Consider the following 13,877-nt stretch of genomic DNA (forward strand, 5'->3'; position numbering starts at 1 on the left):
GGAAATATCATAATCAGTAAAACTATATATCCTATTCATATGGCTTAATTAATCAACCTAATGGACTATTTAAATATTTAATCAAATTTGAATTCAGATATTGCTTGTTAATTGGTTATTTGAAACTTGACAATTTCTTTCAAAAAGCAACACTAAAATTATAAAATTAATTGAGTAGAGAGGTAAAAATTGAAAGAAAAAATAGATTTATTTGTTTCCTCTATAAATTCCGATGGTGTTTAACAACACGCGCGATTCAATCCCAGTGACTTCTGAGATCAATATTATTCAGAATCACTAAAAACCCATTCTCTAAAATGTTATTTCTGGGTCAAAAACATTCAAATTCTAAAAATGGATCATTCCCCAAGTTTCTGAATCAACTTTTTTGATGTGTTTGAAACCAGTCAATCGATTTCACTCTACGGGTCCAACTCCCAACTCATGGTCATGGTCTCGTGGAAACAAGCTGAAAAAATGAGAATCAATCCATGTTAAAGAGCACTGCTGGTTTTCTGATTCCTCAACCTTGATCCTCGTGAGCCTTGAGTCCATGGTTTCAACTTGGAGAGTTCCAACATATGAAAGTCCTCCCAAGACCCTGCTCACCGGATTGGGTTTGGGTGTTTCTGGTTTCCAACTCCAGAGGGTCCCGCCTCCGATGAAAACAAGAATCAACCAGATTATCTCACCATGTGGCCTGATTAGAAAATTTCACCTGGAAAGAGACCTAACTGACCCACCACTCTTCAGAAGAAGGGCTTTCTATATTGTTAATGCAATAAATGCAAACCCTACTGCAACCGGGATTTTATACTCCAAAACACTTATTTAAAGGACCCACCTGGAGAAGAACATCATGGCAAAACAGGACTGAATTAGTGGTAGCAAAAGGAATTGAACTGTTTGGTGGAGATGGCTCCACCAGTCTCATGTCCTTCATCTTTTTAGGGAAATAAGACCAGCCTCATGTCCTTCAGGATGGGACAAGAGAAAAAATGACTGCCCTTCAGGAAATGGAATCAAATTTTAATAATTCACCTTACTGGAATGTTGGTACATACAAACCTGGAATTAAATAATGCTGGGTTCTTTTTAAAAGCTTTTTGCATGTGCCCCTGGGCAGTTGCTTTTTGTCCTTGGGTTCAGGCCAGTAGCTTGAACAGTATCAACCACAACTTCAACAGTTAACAGACCAAATTACTGAAACTCACTAAAATAATTTACACGAGACTACCAGTTGAAGTCCTGAATCCTGTTCTTTCTCTCATTTGCCCTCTGGTGTTACTGAGATCCACATGAACAACAGCGCAACTCAGAAACAACAAGGTTTAATAGAGAGCTCACAAAGAATTGATTCCAGAATGCACAAAATTGCACAAGTCTCTGATCACCATCTGGTTTACAACAAAAGCAAATGCATGCAAAGACTACCAAGACTTCAGCGTGTTAAAGAAAAAGACAGAACCCAACCTTGAAAAGAGGCTGAAAGTCGCCCTCTTGGTCTATGCCATCCATCAAAGCCTCGGTCCAAGAATGCAAATATAAAGTTAAAGAGCTCCATGGGTTAGAAGTTTCCTGGATGGTGCATCCACGTGTTTTCGTCATCCCCAGAAATTGGGCAAATGATCATGCAACAATTGGCATATACTCTCAACTCTAAGGCATCTCTTGTCACAAGCTTCATGTCCCAATTTATCTTGACTTGAATGGTGGGTCCCTCTCAGAACCCCCTGGGATGAACACAGGGAACTGATTTGGAGCAACGGCTCTTCCTGCTCTAACCTCCCTAGATAAGACATTCTCCTGATCTGATCTCAAACTTGTATTGGCCTCGCTTCTTGTAGTATCCTTGACCGGGACACTCAAAAGAGGGCCACCAAAGAAGATAGAATCCCCCGTGTACATCAGCTTCTCCGACTGCTGAAATGCAGCCTTTGCTGCAGAAGATTCAGATGGCGGAATAGTAGGCTTTCTAAAATAGTTGCTTGTCTCTGCATGACTGTGTGCTACTCCAACTTGTGCTGAATATCTAATTCGAGCATCTAATGCAGATTCAGCAGTTCTAGCTGACACAGGGACTGAGACATACCTTCCAGCTTCTTGATCCCAAATGACAGATGTTCTTTTACTATCTCGAAGAAGAGAAGTAGTTGGAGCTGATAGTAGCAGGGCATCGGTACTGTTACCCTTCTGCATAATCTTGTCATCAAATCCCGAGGAAGAAGACTGGAATACTGGGTTGTTGAGAGTATTGGGCAAAACTGCTCTACTAGTACGAGTAGCAGTGAAGGGCCGCTCAGTTACAAATTGGGGCACTGCATTTGTAGCATTAGGAGGACCTGAAGAGTGGTCTAGTGGGAGAGGACTCAACGTGACTGATTCATGAACATGGCTCGGACTGCTGAAGCTACTTGCACTTTGAGTTCCAGTTTCATATTCATCCCTGCTAGCAAGACTTGGAGCATACGAGTTCCTCAAAGGAGATAACCTAAGATCACTCTTTATTTCTTTATTTGCCCCCATATCAGTACTCATACTACTTCGGCCACTCAAATTTCCACTGGAGCTGAGATCAAGATCAGGCAAGCGGCGATTTTCAACTGGCCGGAAAACAGAGGACGACGCCCTAGCTTTGGCTGCTGCTCTCACTGCCTCACTTGAATCCAACTTGGCAAGCTTCCAAGCACTAATCCGCACATTCTTTTTAGGCATCTTGCCTTTCTCTGCTACTCCAGCAGCATCTGGATCAACTGTCGATGGTACCATTCCAGGCTCCAAGTGAGGAACAACCTCATCCTGATATAATCAGTCCAACAAGCAGAAATGTCCATAAATGAAGGGGTTAGTAGTCTGTACAAACACAAAATTAATTTTTAAGGAATAGGTGAGGGAGATGCTAAACTATGAATTATTATTCTAGACCATAGTTCTTCCCAGTTCCCCTTCTGTGTCCTCTTTTTTTTTCACAAGACCAGTTAAAACCTTATAATGGATCCAACTATTAAACCAGAGAAAAAGACTGAGACATACAGCTCCTATAATGAATACTATCCAATGGGAAGTAGGAACAACTTGCATAGAGATTCCAACACCAAGACCTCTCATACTAGAGCTGAGAAAACCTGAGTCAGTTGTAACTCCCAAGTATATTTGGAATCCAGTGCTTGAAAAGGAAGAAAGAAAGTTGCCCAAGGAAAGTTGACTTTAATTAAGAGTGTACTGGCTAGTATTCCAGCTTTTTATGTCCATTTTTCCCATTCCAGTAGAGGTAGCAGACAAAATAGAAAAATCCATGAGGGACTTCATGTGGATTGGTTGAAAGGATTGCACAAAGTATTATTTGGTTAATTGGGAGTAGATTATTTGCCAACCTCTTTCATGTGGTGGTTTGGGTGTAAGAAAGGTCAAAAGAACCAATTTGGCTTTGTTAGGAAGATGGTTCTGGCATTTCAACTCCAAAACTAATGGGCTGTGGGTTGAAAAGTATGGCTATAGTGAAAATGGCTGGAACACAAGCACCCCTTGCAGCCTTATGGTTGCAGTGTATGGTGAGGGATTTTTAAGGCTTACCCTCACTTTCTGAAATGCATATAGCTTGGTAACGGTGAGAAGCTAAAGTTCTGGACAGATCCATGGTACAATGAAAGTCCTAATGTTATCTCATTCCTGGGCTCTATTTGCTTTCTAGCAATAGAGATGCTTTTGTGGCAGATTATTGTGGTTTGTAGGGGGTAATGTTGTTTGGTCCACAGATTTCAGAAAGAACTTCAATGACTGGGAGTTTCATTTAGTATTAGATCATTTGGTTATGCTGCAATGTTAAGCAGTTAACCCCCCCAAGCTCAAGATTCCAGATGCTGGAAATGGTCCAAATCTGGCATGTTTTCTGTTAAATCTTGCGTCTGGAGTCTGGACATAGCTGTGGCTTCCCCTTTCCTAACAAAGCAATATGGAGATCTGCTGCACCCTAGATCAAGTTCCTTACTTGGTTGGTAGCTTGGAAGATATGTCTTACTAAGCAAATGTTAGAAAGAAAGGGGTTTAATCTACCAGATCATCTCTGTCCCTTGTGCAGGATAGAAGAAAGAGTATTCCAACCATCTCTTCCTCCACTGCAATTTCACTTACAAGAATTGAATTTTCTTCTTCAAGGCCATCTCTTACCAAGGATGCATGCAGGATTCCCTTGTTCAGGCCTTGTTACAGGGATGGAAAGTAGCTGGAATGGGCAGGAAAGGCAGTTTGTTTTGGTCTACTATTCCCTTGACAGCATTATGGTTTGTTGGCTGGAAAGGAATCTTAGATTTTATAAGCAGAAAAATAGCCCTGTGGAAAGAGTGCTTAATGGCATTATTGAGGCTCTAAGGCAGTGGTTATCAAATACAGCTCACTTCAAGGAGAATAACTTTTCTTCCTTTTTGGTTGTAAATATTTTTTAGGATACTTCAATCCTTGTGGCTGTACAGGTTCCAATCATATATTAGAGAGAGAGAATCAGTGAGACAATTAAAAAAATGCAAAAGAAATGAAAAGAAGCTTCCTAAAACTAAAGTGAGACATAAAAGGTTTGACTAGAAATGAGAACCCATCAGAAATATTACAAGAGTATCTAATGCATTTTCACCAGTTTTGTAAAAGATGCAAGGTGAGGTGCCAGGATCTCCAGATGTCTCAGGAATCCATCTTGAGAAATGATGCTAAAGCTGTTAAGCATTATGCCACCTCAGCAAATTTTAAGTTTTTTTAGAAAAAAAAAATTTTAAGTGCTTTTTGCAGGAAAAAACGATATAAATGGATCAACTATGTTGCACAGCAATGGTTGCACACCCTGAAGACTTAGTAGAATAACCTAGGCCCCGTTTGGCACATCTTTCCACGCAGTCTGTTGGCTATTTAGAAACCCGGCAGACCGCATTGTGGTCTTTTTCCGTTTGGTTTGCAGGAGATCTAACCACCAAAAGACATTGTGCTGAAAAGACGCGTGAAGCCCATTTTGGCTATTTTCAGGAAGCTCCAAATGGAGCTTTTAGGTTTTTTTCAACTCGTCTCCGCGCCACGGTCTTCAGGCTGTCAAGATCTTGATGCAAAAGCTCACTATGTCTTTTGACCGTCTGAGATTCCAGAAGATCTTTCAAAAAAGACTTGCCAAATGGCCCCCTAGTAACCTAAACTGTGACATGTCCATATCACAAGGCAATGGACAAACTGTTAAACTGTAGAGGCATGGGTTAATCCTTCTGTTAACTAGAGAATGCAACGTTGTAGCCTCACACACATTTTGAAACATTTAGTAGCATATACATCCAGATGCTTGCATTGATCTGATCTGGTGGACTTCTCATGGAGTCTACCATCTCAAACCTATTAAATGATGGATCCCATCTTAGACAGAAATGCCACAATATAACTTTAACTTTGCAATCCATCTTTCTAGTTTCCCAGACAAGAATGTCAACTTTATGAAATATACAGTATATTCTCAAAGGTTGTACCTGGTAATCCACAAATACTCTTGGAGGGGTACACCATGCACCCTTATATTGCAGGCCAAGAGAACTTCCACCACTTAAGCCTGTTGTAGCAGACCCTGTCGGAGAATAAAGAACATTCGGCATCTCCTCATCTACAGATGCCCCAGCAGGTGCCTCACTCATGGCCCTCATTGCCACAACATACTCATATGTTGTAATGCCCTGATAGTGACAAATAGGAGTAAAAGAAAAGAAATATCAACAAGAAACTTTGAAATATGCATATCCTTGTAAAAAAAAATTCTTTTTTTATATGAAAAAGAAATACTGAAGGAAAAAACTCTCTCACCTTCCTTATCAATAACATGTGGAAGAAGAAAAGTTCACCCAAAGGCATACAAGCTAACAATGAAACTGCAGAACATATAGACTGCATAAATAAGGAACTTAAGATTAGCATAAGTGATCACCTAGTCAGTATCCACTCTATCTCTGAATTTATCATAATGCCTCTGATAGTTATAAGTTGTTCATATAATCTACCATGTAGATATTTCAGAATTGAATTGTTTGACAAAGAAGACATACCACAACAGTTGCAAATGGAGCACGTGAGAAGCCATTGCCAAGCCTCTCAACAATTTCATTCTCCATGTCCCTTTTATCCACAAAGCAGCGCACTAAGACAGCAATACCTACTCCAGCTTCAATAACAAGCTAAATGGGAAGAAAAGGACATCATTAACTAACACACCAAGCAAAACTCAATACTAGTAACTCTGAAAAAATAAAGGATAGAGCTTTTATGTATACCCAGATGAGGCTTGTGGCCATAAGAGATATAAAAGTTACATAGTTTTTCCTCCCCACGCAATTGTTAAGCCACTGAATCCAGAAGAATGTTCAAGGTTAACTTCCTAAGAGCATTCTCAATAACCAAGAAGTCCAAAAAAATTGAATGTCTGGTTATGTAAAGCACAAAAGTACCCGACAATGATGATCAAATCCATCCACACATTTATCACAACTTCTACAATGTTTGCTGAACTTGCGCACCTACAAGATGAAGAGTCTCAGCCATAAATGACACAGAAAAGGGACAAAAGAGGAGTCTTCTTCCATCAGTTTATGGATATGTTCTCATGTCAAAGCTATAACCCTCCCATTACAGAATAAACACCACAACTAAAAGAATAAATTAGACAGAAAAAAAAGGAAACATTAAAGGCCACATTGACCAATGTTGGCCCCTGCCCTACTATCTAGAGTCTTGGGAGAGTAGAGTGGATGAGGACCTAACATTTAGTATTTTTCTTTTTTCCTTTGGTTTTTGCAAGAAGTGGCAACTCTTAGACTCAAGTTCACATTCTCATGCTTGTCAGGCCAAGATTTTGTCATTGCACCAAACAACAGCCCCTAGTAATCCTTATGAACATCAAGGTTCAAAGTATCAATATGATTGGTTCTCAAAAAAGTATATTAGCCTATCAGGACGATTATTATTATTTAAATCTATTAAAAAGACCAAAGTCCATGTCTTTCACATATTGGCAACCCTGAAAACCAATATGTATCTTATGACACAGTGATACGTATCAACACTTTTAGCCTTGATAAACATTACTTTTATTTATTTCTTTCTAATATTTTAGACACAAAAAGTGGGAAAACATAATCAAAACCAGAAAGGCAACTTTGGATACAGAATAAATTAAGTCAAGTTAGAGTAACATCAATTTTCAGTCTTCAACCTAGACTACAATGATGGGTTTACCATTCCTTTTCTTCTTTTTGTAATTGATAAAAGAACTCACACATCAAAAAGAAAGAAAAAACACTGCTCTTCTACTCCACAAAGGGGAAAAAGGGAAACCAGGCATACAATTATAAGACCACAAACTAAAAGAAGAAAGTGATATAAGTCATATAACAAAAGAGAATGGGATCTCAGTTCCCTGTAACTAGGCCCTCAATTCTCTTGAGAAAGCAAGCTATCAGCCATGGAATTGGCAGATCTCTGGATCTAGCTGATCAAGATGTTCAGCCCAGCAGAAAAATCTGGCCTCTCTCCACATGAGCTTGAATCTTTGGGAGCTACCTTATTCATTATTCATCCATCTTAACGTTTTATGATACTCCCTAGACAGCAATCCACTAAATAGACCACAGGTATGCACCCTGGAGAAAATCTAAAACCTCTACCCTCAACAAGCTGCACTCTCCCATGTGTCTGGGAAGGCCGCATTGACTGCTAAATCAGGTTCACCACCCTTTCCGGACCATGTGAAAACTCCAAGGCTTCGGCATAATAACTACTAAGAAACCCTCTTCGTTATAAAAAAATTATCAGATACACTGGAACTGGATGTCTTTTGATACATATAACTTGGATTAGACTAAATACAGACCCTCAACTTAATGATGTTTGTTATAGAGATAATAAAACACATGTTATCAGTATGAAGTATTTACGTCTCCGTCTAACAACTTGTCTGTACAGAAGTATAGAACTTTTAACATCACAATTAAGCTTTAAAGAGTTCACCCACTTAAAGACTGATCAATAGACTATTAGAGGCATTAAGATTAAAGATGCTGAAAAGGCAACCAAAACCAAGGACCATGCAGTCCTAACACCAAGTGAAAAAAAAAAAAATTGTTAAAGATGCAAGTGGGACATCTGTCTATCAAAGCAATTTCGAAGACATGGAGTACTACCTCAGCATTGCACAATGTGCAGAACAAGGCATCTTCGGAATTCCCTTGTGGATCAGTGGATCCTTCGTGTTTGCAGCAATCTTCATATACAAACAATGCACAGAAAATTCCTCCAATACTGAAACCAGTTGATGATTTTCCACCTGGAAGGGCAACTGGAATGTCCCCTCTTGCAACTTCACCAACTGAACCCCTTTTGCTAGAGTTTCCTGTTATGGAGCTTCTAGAAGCTGATGATGGAGAGTAACGTGCCCCAGTGCCACCTCCAAAATTACCAGTAAGGTTCATACCCGGTATTCCCATAGCTGTATCTGGTTTATTCATTAGCTCACCATTAAACTTTGACATAATCCCAGGATCAGCAGGGTTGATTGCTGTACAACGGACATAAAGAATGAAGACAAGAAGTGCCTGTAATACAAAAAGGAAAACGCAAATATCAAAAATAAACAAATTAAATGCTACGTCTCCATACGAGAAAACAGTTGAATCTTATTTGGTAGCTCATTGAGATCATTAAACATACCACAGGAGTGTAAGTTCCGAATGAAGCATATTCCAAGATAGGGCCACCAAGGAAAGGTGCAAAAAAGGCATAGAATGCAACAACTAACAGGAAGTATACGGTAATTGCAACAACCTATTCCAAGGAAAGAAAGAAACAAAATGATTTCACGAGTCTGTTAGTGCCAACATAAGAAAATAAATGAAATGAAAACAAGAGCTACGAGCCCCCAAAAACCCACAAAAAAAAATCATTATAAATGAAGAAGATGCCCCAAAGGATGGCATAAAACCAATTAGCACAAGGTAAATCAAATTATGAAGGCAAATGAAATTAGAAGAAGCCAATCCCTAGCCATTTCATGTTAGTATGACCATCCAAACCATTTCTCAAGGAAGCTCTGTTATATAATGAGCTCATAACAATTTATTGGATGCAAGTTGCACTGATGAAACAGAAAGCACTTAAGATATTAGTTTAGGAGTAGAGACACTGATAAATCTCATACTAGAAAAATATAGATTTGGAGCGATATAGCAGTATCCAATTCTTTAAAGGTTATGTCAACCTTTATCCCCAAAATTACCAGAATAGCAAATGAAAACAATAACATTAATATCAAAGTTAGTATTTTTATGTGAAGAAGAAGAAGACTCAAATAACCAAGCAACCAACTCAAGCAAAGTATTAGTCCTTTATACACATTTAAAGGCTAAAAGTAGAAAATATAATTATACCCAATTAATTTCTTGTAAAGCAAGAGAAACTAGCCAATACATTATCACAAGGAAGGGTTCGAATTAGAAATTAATATAATTTTTTGTGTTATAGGCGAATAATCTGTCAGTTGAAATAATCACTGGTCAAAGAACTGAGAAAAACCCACATAAAATCATGCATTAAACCATAACTAGGAACATTTAAGAGAAACCTAAACCACAAAGCAGAAATATCCTTCAGAAACAAAACAAGAAAATGGGGGAAAAATTAGTCACTCAACCAAATTCGAAATGATTCACAGAAACATGAAAAGCAAAGACCAAAAGTCATGGACTAAACCCTCTTTTGAAGCCTTTCCACAGATACCCACCTCCTGAAACTACACCTTTTGCAAACCCAAGGCGCCATTTGAAACCAAACATTCACTGGTTCGAAGTAATGTGCTCATTCAAGGAGAGAAACAAACCTGAAAGGTGTGGGCAGGAAGTTGCCACCCATGGCGCCTCACCATAACTGCTGAAACGATTTTGCAGATACAACCGAAGCTCTGATGGATCCCCTTTCAGATCAGAACACAAGAAACATAAAAAAGCCCCTGGAGAGAGAAAAAATCTGCTCCTCTTTCCCTGTGTCTCTCGTCCCCCCCCACCCACCCGCCCCCTCCCCCTCTCCCACCCTCCCCTCTGTATCGAGACAAGGAGCAATTTCTCTTTCCTTCTGCTTGCCCAGACTCACTCCTTAACTCCAAAGTCAAAAATAAGAAAAAAGGGAACCACAAGTGAAGAGAGAGGAGGGAGGAGAGAGAAACCGTGAAAGAAGTGGGGGTGTGGGGATTTCAAGAAGAGTAAAACAGGGCTCAATACACAAAAGGAACCGTTGACGTTGTGGAGTGAAGAGAAAGGTCTGAAATCTATGAGAGCTTTGATTGGTCCCACCAAAACAATCACTTCACTTAAAATCTTCTCTGCTTCTGTAACCTGCACGGCATTAATGGCCACCTAAAAGAGATTAGATTCTTTCTGGACGGCCAGAGGCAAAAGCGGCCGCTTCCCAGCGGCAAATCTCTGTGAACTACCATACTAGATCATCCGCCCTTTTTGACAAAGCTCCCACTTCACTGCAACAAACGTGGCAGCCCAGACTGATGCTACCTGGCAAGTTATTTCTTCTCACCCATGGAAAGCCTTCTGCCACCTGGCAAAAATGAGTCTCGGGAAACAGAAACGACAAAGTGGGTTCCACTCTCACACCTTATCTATCTCTATCTTCATGGGAAAAGGAAGACTTGATTTTGACCATCACACCAAGCACAACGTCTGTGTATGAGCGTTCCCCACTTCCCAGCTCGTGATGGGGTTAGAACCTAGAACTTAGAATAGAATATAAAAGACAGCGTAGGTCCCACCTCTCTCTGCATCTGGGATTGGGGGAGATCTGCTGAGAGCATCAGACCGCACAGAATGCTCGTGATAGGGTAGAAGTGACAAGGTTGGTCCCACCCTTCACTGCAAAGAAATCAACCCCAAGAAATTCTTGATGCCAAGTTTCAATCATGATTAGACCTTACGCAATTTTAAATTTGCTAGCAGACAGCGAAACATTTTCATGTATGATAATGGCAAGGGGGACTGCTAGGCTGTCAAGAGGGCCACCAATTTGGCAAAGTTCCAGCCATTTAAGCCATTCAAAAGGTGCATCTAGATTGGGTTCACACTAATCCCATATCTCATCTGGACGGCTTAAATGCTTGACACAGCACCCCCCCCCCCAATTATGATCCTCCAACCAGCCTAGTATTTATCCAACATACTTTTAGCTTACCCGGTGGGGCAGGTAGATGATCTCACCCACTTTTGCCAGGTGGAGGAATCCTATGGCAGAATAAGACACTCTCCACCCTCCACCCAGATTATCTAAAGCCATTTAAAGCTTTAATTTAATGTTTTATTTAATAAGGACCTCCTCAAATTGGGGTGTGGAGGCTAACATAGCCACGTGGCAAAGGGTTTAAACTATGGTTTGCCACATATGTATGCGGGGCCCAACCATATGCCAATTTTCCACAAGAAAGGGACTTCCTGTATATAATTAAGCAGCTGAATTAGATTTCTCCTCTGGATGACCTACCCTAATATTAGCCACGTGGCAAGATTTTTTTGGGATCAAATTTTGCTTTATGGACAAACTAGTGGAGGACTGCAAAGTGCAAACAACTCCACTACAAAACCAAGCCTAATTTACAATTGCAAGACTACCAACCATGAACCAAATGGGAAATTAATATGTTTTTGTTGTTTTGATAAACTGGTTCTTGTGTAGTTTAGTAGAAGATGAGGTTAGCTTGTACAAAGCTACAATGCAGTTGGCGGTTTTTAGCCTGGGAAAAACCTAAACCTAAACCTAATCTAAGGAAATTCCCTTTCTTTATTTTTCTTCAATATCTAATGAAAGCATTTGACCAGGTCTCATGTATAGAAGAGATACCATTCCATTCTGTGGGACAAGCTATGAGCTGTGGCATGTGTGAATGTATGTCACTATTATGAGCACCCCACTTGAGGGCCCACCTAATAATACAAAGGGGAGCAGAGTTTGCCAAGTAATCCACACACAAATTGCCCTCTCACATCTGATCAATTTGATGTACTAAACACATTCATATGTCTTCATCTAGGCTTGGTGGGGCCCATGTGTAAAATGGTCAAGGATGGTCTCCTTTTTTTTTTTTTATCTCTGTGAATGGGGATGTACAGACCTTGGACTTTGGCAACAATGCTTCTGTGGTCCTTAGTAGGACATGTAGGGTGTTTTGTTTTCACTAGACTAATGGAGAGAGGCGATGGACACAAAACCAAAGATCGGTTGCTTTGAAGACCACGCATTGAGATAATGAGATTCTTCAGACAACCTTGTAAAAACTTTCAAAAGGACTCTGGTTGGGATGTGGGAGGGGAGAGTAGTCTTTTACAAATGGGAGTTTGGACTTTTAAAAGTAAATAATGCTAGTCAATGGCTAGGACAAACCCCACCTAGGGCCCAGTGTTGTTGGTTCCTCTCTCTCTCCCTCTAAATTTGTCAACTTACATGTTACAAACAAGGTATGTTCTGTCTATTTGTATTGCTCTCTTGGCTTCTTTCCTAGGTTTAAATCAATGGGTACCAAAGTAAGCTTAATTCATGTGGGGTGACTAAGACGTTATAGGATATGGTGGAAGCAGTAGCACATGAGGAGAGTGAAGTGAGAGGAGTCCAATTTGTCCGGAGGCTATGAAGTGGAATCCAATGGCAGTGACCACAATTCCCTTAACCCAAGTGGCTCATTTGTGAAAATAACCGGTCCAAAAATGATGGGTTAAGGCTGCACTTGATAATGGGTAGGTTCTACCCGAAACTGATGGAACCGGCCTTGAATCGATCTTGAACCAATTCTATCCAGTCTGTTACAGGGTAGTCTCTAATTCCAAATTCTCCACTTAGGCCAGTTTTACGGTCTAGGGGTTTACTCTACCGGATTGACCCGACGAACCAGCCTTACTTGGCCTTGGTGGAACTGAACTTGCCTTGAAATAAACCCCAACATACTTTTGGGGATGTAAAGATTTGAACCTAAGCACTCATGGTTACAAAGGCCATGGTCTCACTTGACATTGAGGCTCAACTTGGAAGGAGGACAAATACAAATATATAGAGTGCAAAACCTTATATTTTATATTATTTTGTATGTATTTGTACTTGTACTCCTTCCAAATTGAGTCTGAGTTACTTAAGTGATTTGATCATTTGTTCCATTTTAATATTTGAATGAGTATAAATAATGTAAAAGTTTTGAACTGTATAATGATAATCTACATATTAGGTACTCAATTTAATCAATAAAAATAATATAAATTTTAAACTATATTATATTTTTTTGAAAAATAAGTATTTAAAGCTGAAATCTACATGGTAGATTCTGGTTCCAAAAACCTGGAATCAACCCCTACATGGTAGGTTCCATGGAACCGAACCGAACTAACCCATGCTCACCCCTAACCTCAAATTGTGTGTGTGTGTGAATGTATGTATATATAAAGTATGTCTTTGCATCGATTAATTTGCTTCTCTATAGTTAATGCCACTTTCTAAGAATCTCATTAAGGCTAAGGCTGCAAGTTGGATTGTCCAACTTGAAGAATTTGAATTGCATCACACTCAAATTAGGATTTAGGGCCCTTCAAATCCTATGAAAATGTGACAAATTCCAAACCCAACCTACTTAAGTTGTGCCAATAGAATGATAGAACCTCTCTCCACTTCTTGTTTAGCTAAGGTATCTACTACAGAATTAGCAAACCTCTTAACCCAAGACCACCCTTTAAGTAATGTGGACTCACTCACTAAATCACAATTGATTTTTTTTTTTATAAAGGATGGTGCAATACATTAAATACAGGTGTGCCAATAGAATGATAGAGCCTTTC

General features: G+C 39.7%; 1 protein-coding gene across 1 annotated transcript; it reads right to left on the reverse strand.

The window, feature by feature from the left end:
* Positions 1–1,008: 1,008 nt before the first annotated feature.
* Positions 1,009–10,061, reverse strand: LOC148846504 (DHHC-type zinc finger family protein). Its single transcript, XM_088955248.1, has 9 exons — positions 9,884–10,061; positions 8,719–8,832; positions 8,193–8,603; positions 6,462–6,530; positions 6,288–6,359; positions 6,063–6,191; positions 5,824–5,904; positions 5,496–5,696; positions 1,009–2,799 (listed from the first exon to the last, which is right to left on the reverse strand). Exons 1-9 carry the CDS (start codon positions 9,926–9,928, stop codon positions 1,696–1,698), a joined length of 2,226 nt encoding a protein of 741 aa, XP_088811374.1. The 5' UTR covers positions 9,929–10,061; the 3' UTR covers positions 1,009–1,695.
* Between the last annotated feature and the right edge of the window lie 3,816 nt (positions 10,062–13,877).

The sequence above is a fragment of the Nelumbo lutea genome, chromosome 7, assembly GCF_056320005.1.
Source record: "Nelumbo lutea isolate HS-2025 chromosome 7, American lotus-T2T, whole genome shotgun sequence".
Taxonomy (NCBI): domain Eukaryota; kingdom Viridiplantae; phylum Streptophyta; class Magnoliopsida; order Proteales; family Nelumbonaceae; genus Nelumbo; species Nelumbo lutea.

What these genes read in the sequence shown, in the direction of transcription:
- LOC148846504 (XM_088955248.1), bottom strand. Translation starts at nt 9,928, where the DNA reads ATGGTGAGGCGCCATGGGTGGCAACTTCCTGCCCACACCTTTCAG. An exon ending in ACATGTTATTGATAAGGAAG is followed by an intron (nt 5,697 to 5,823) that starts GTGAGAGAGTTT and finishes TGTCACTATCAG; the next exon opens with GGCATTACAACATATGAGTA. An exon ending in GAGTATTTGTGGATTACCAG is followed by an intron (nt 2,800 to 5,495) that starts GTACAACCTTTG and finishes TGATTATATCAG; the next exon opens with GATGAGGTTGTTCCTCACTT.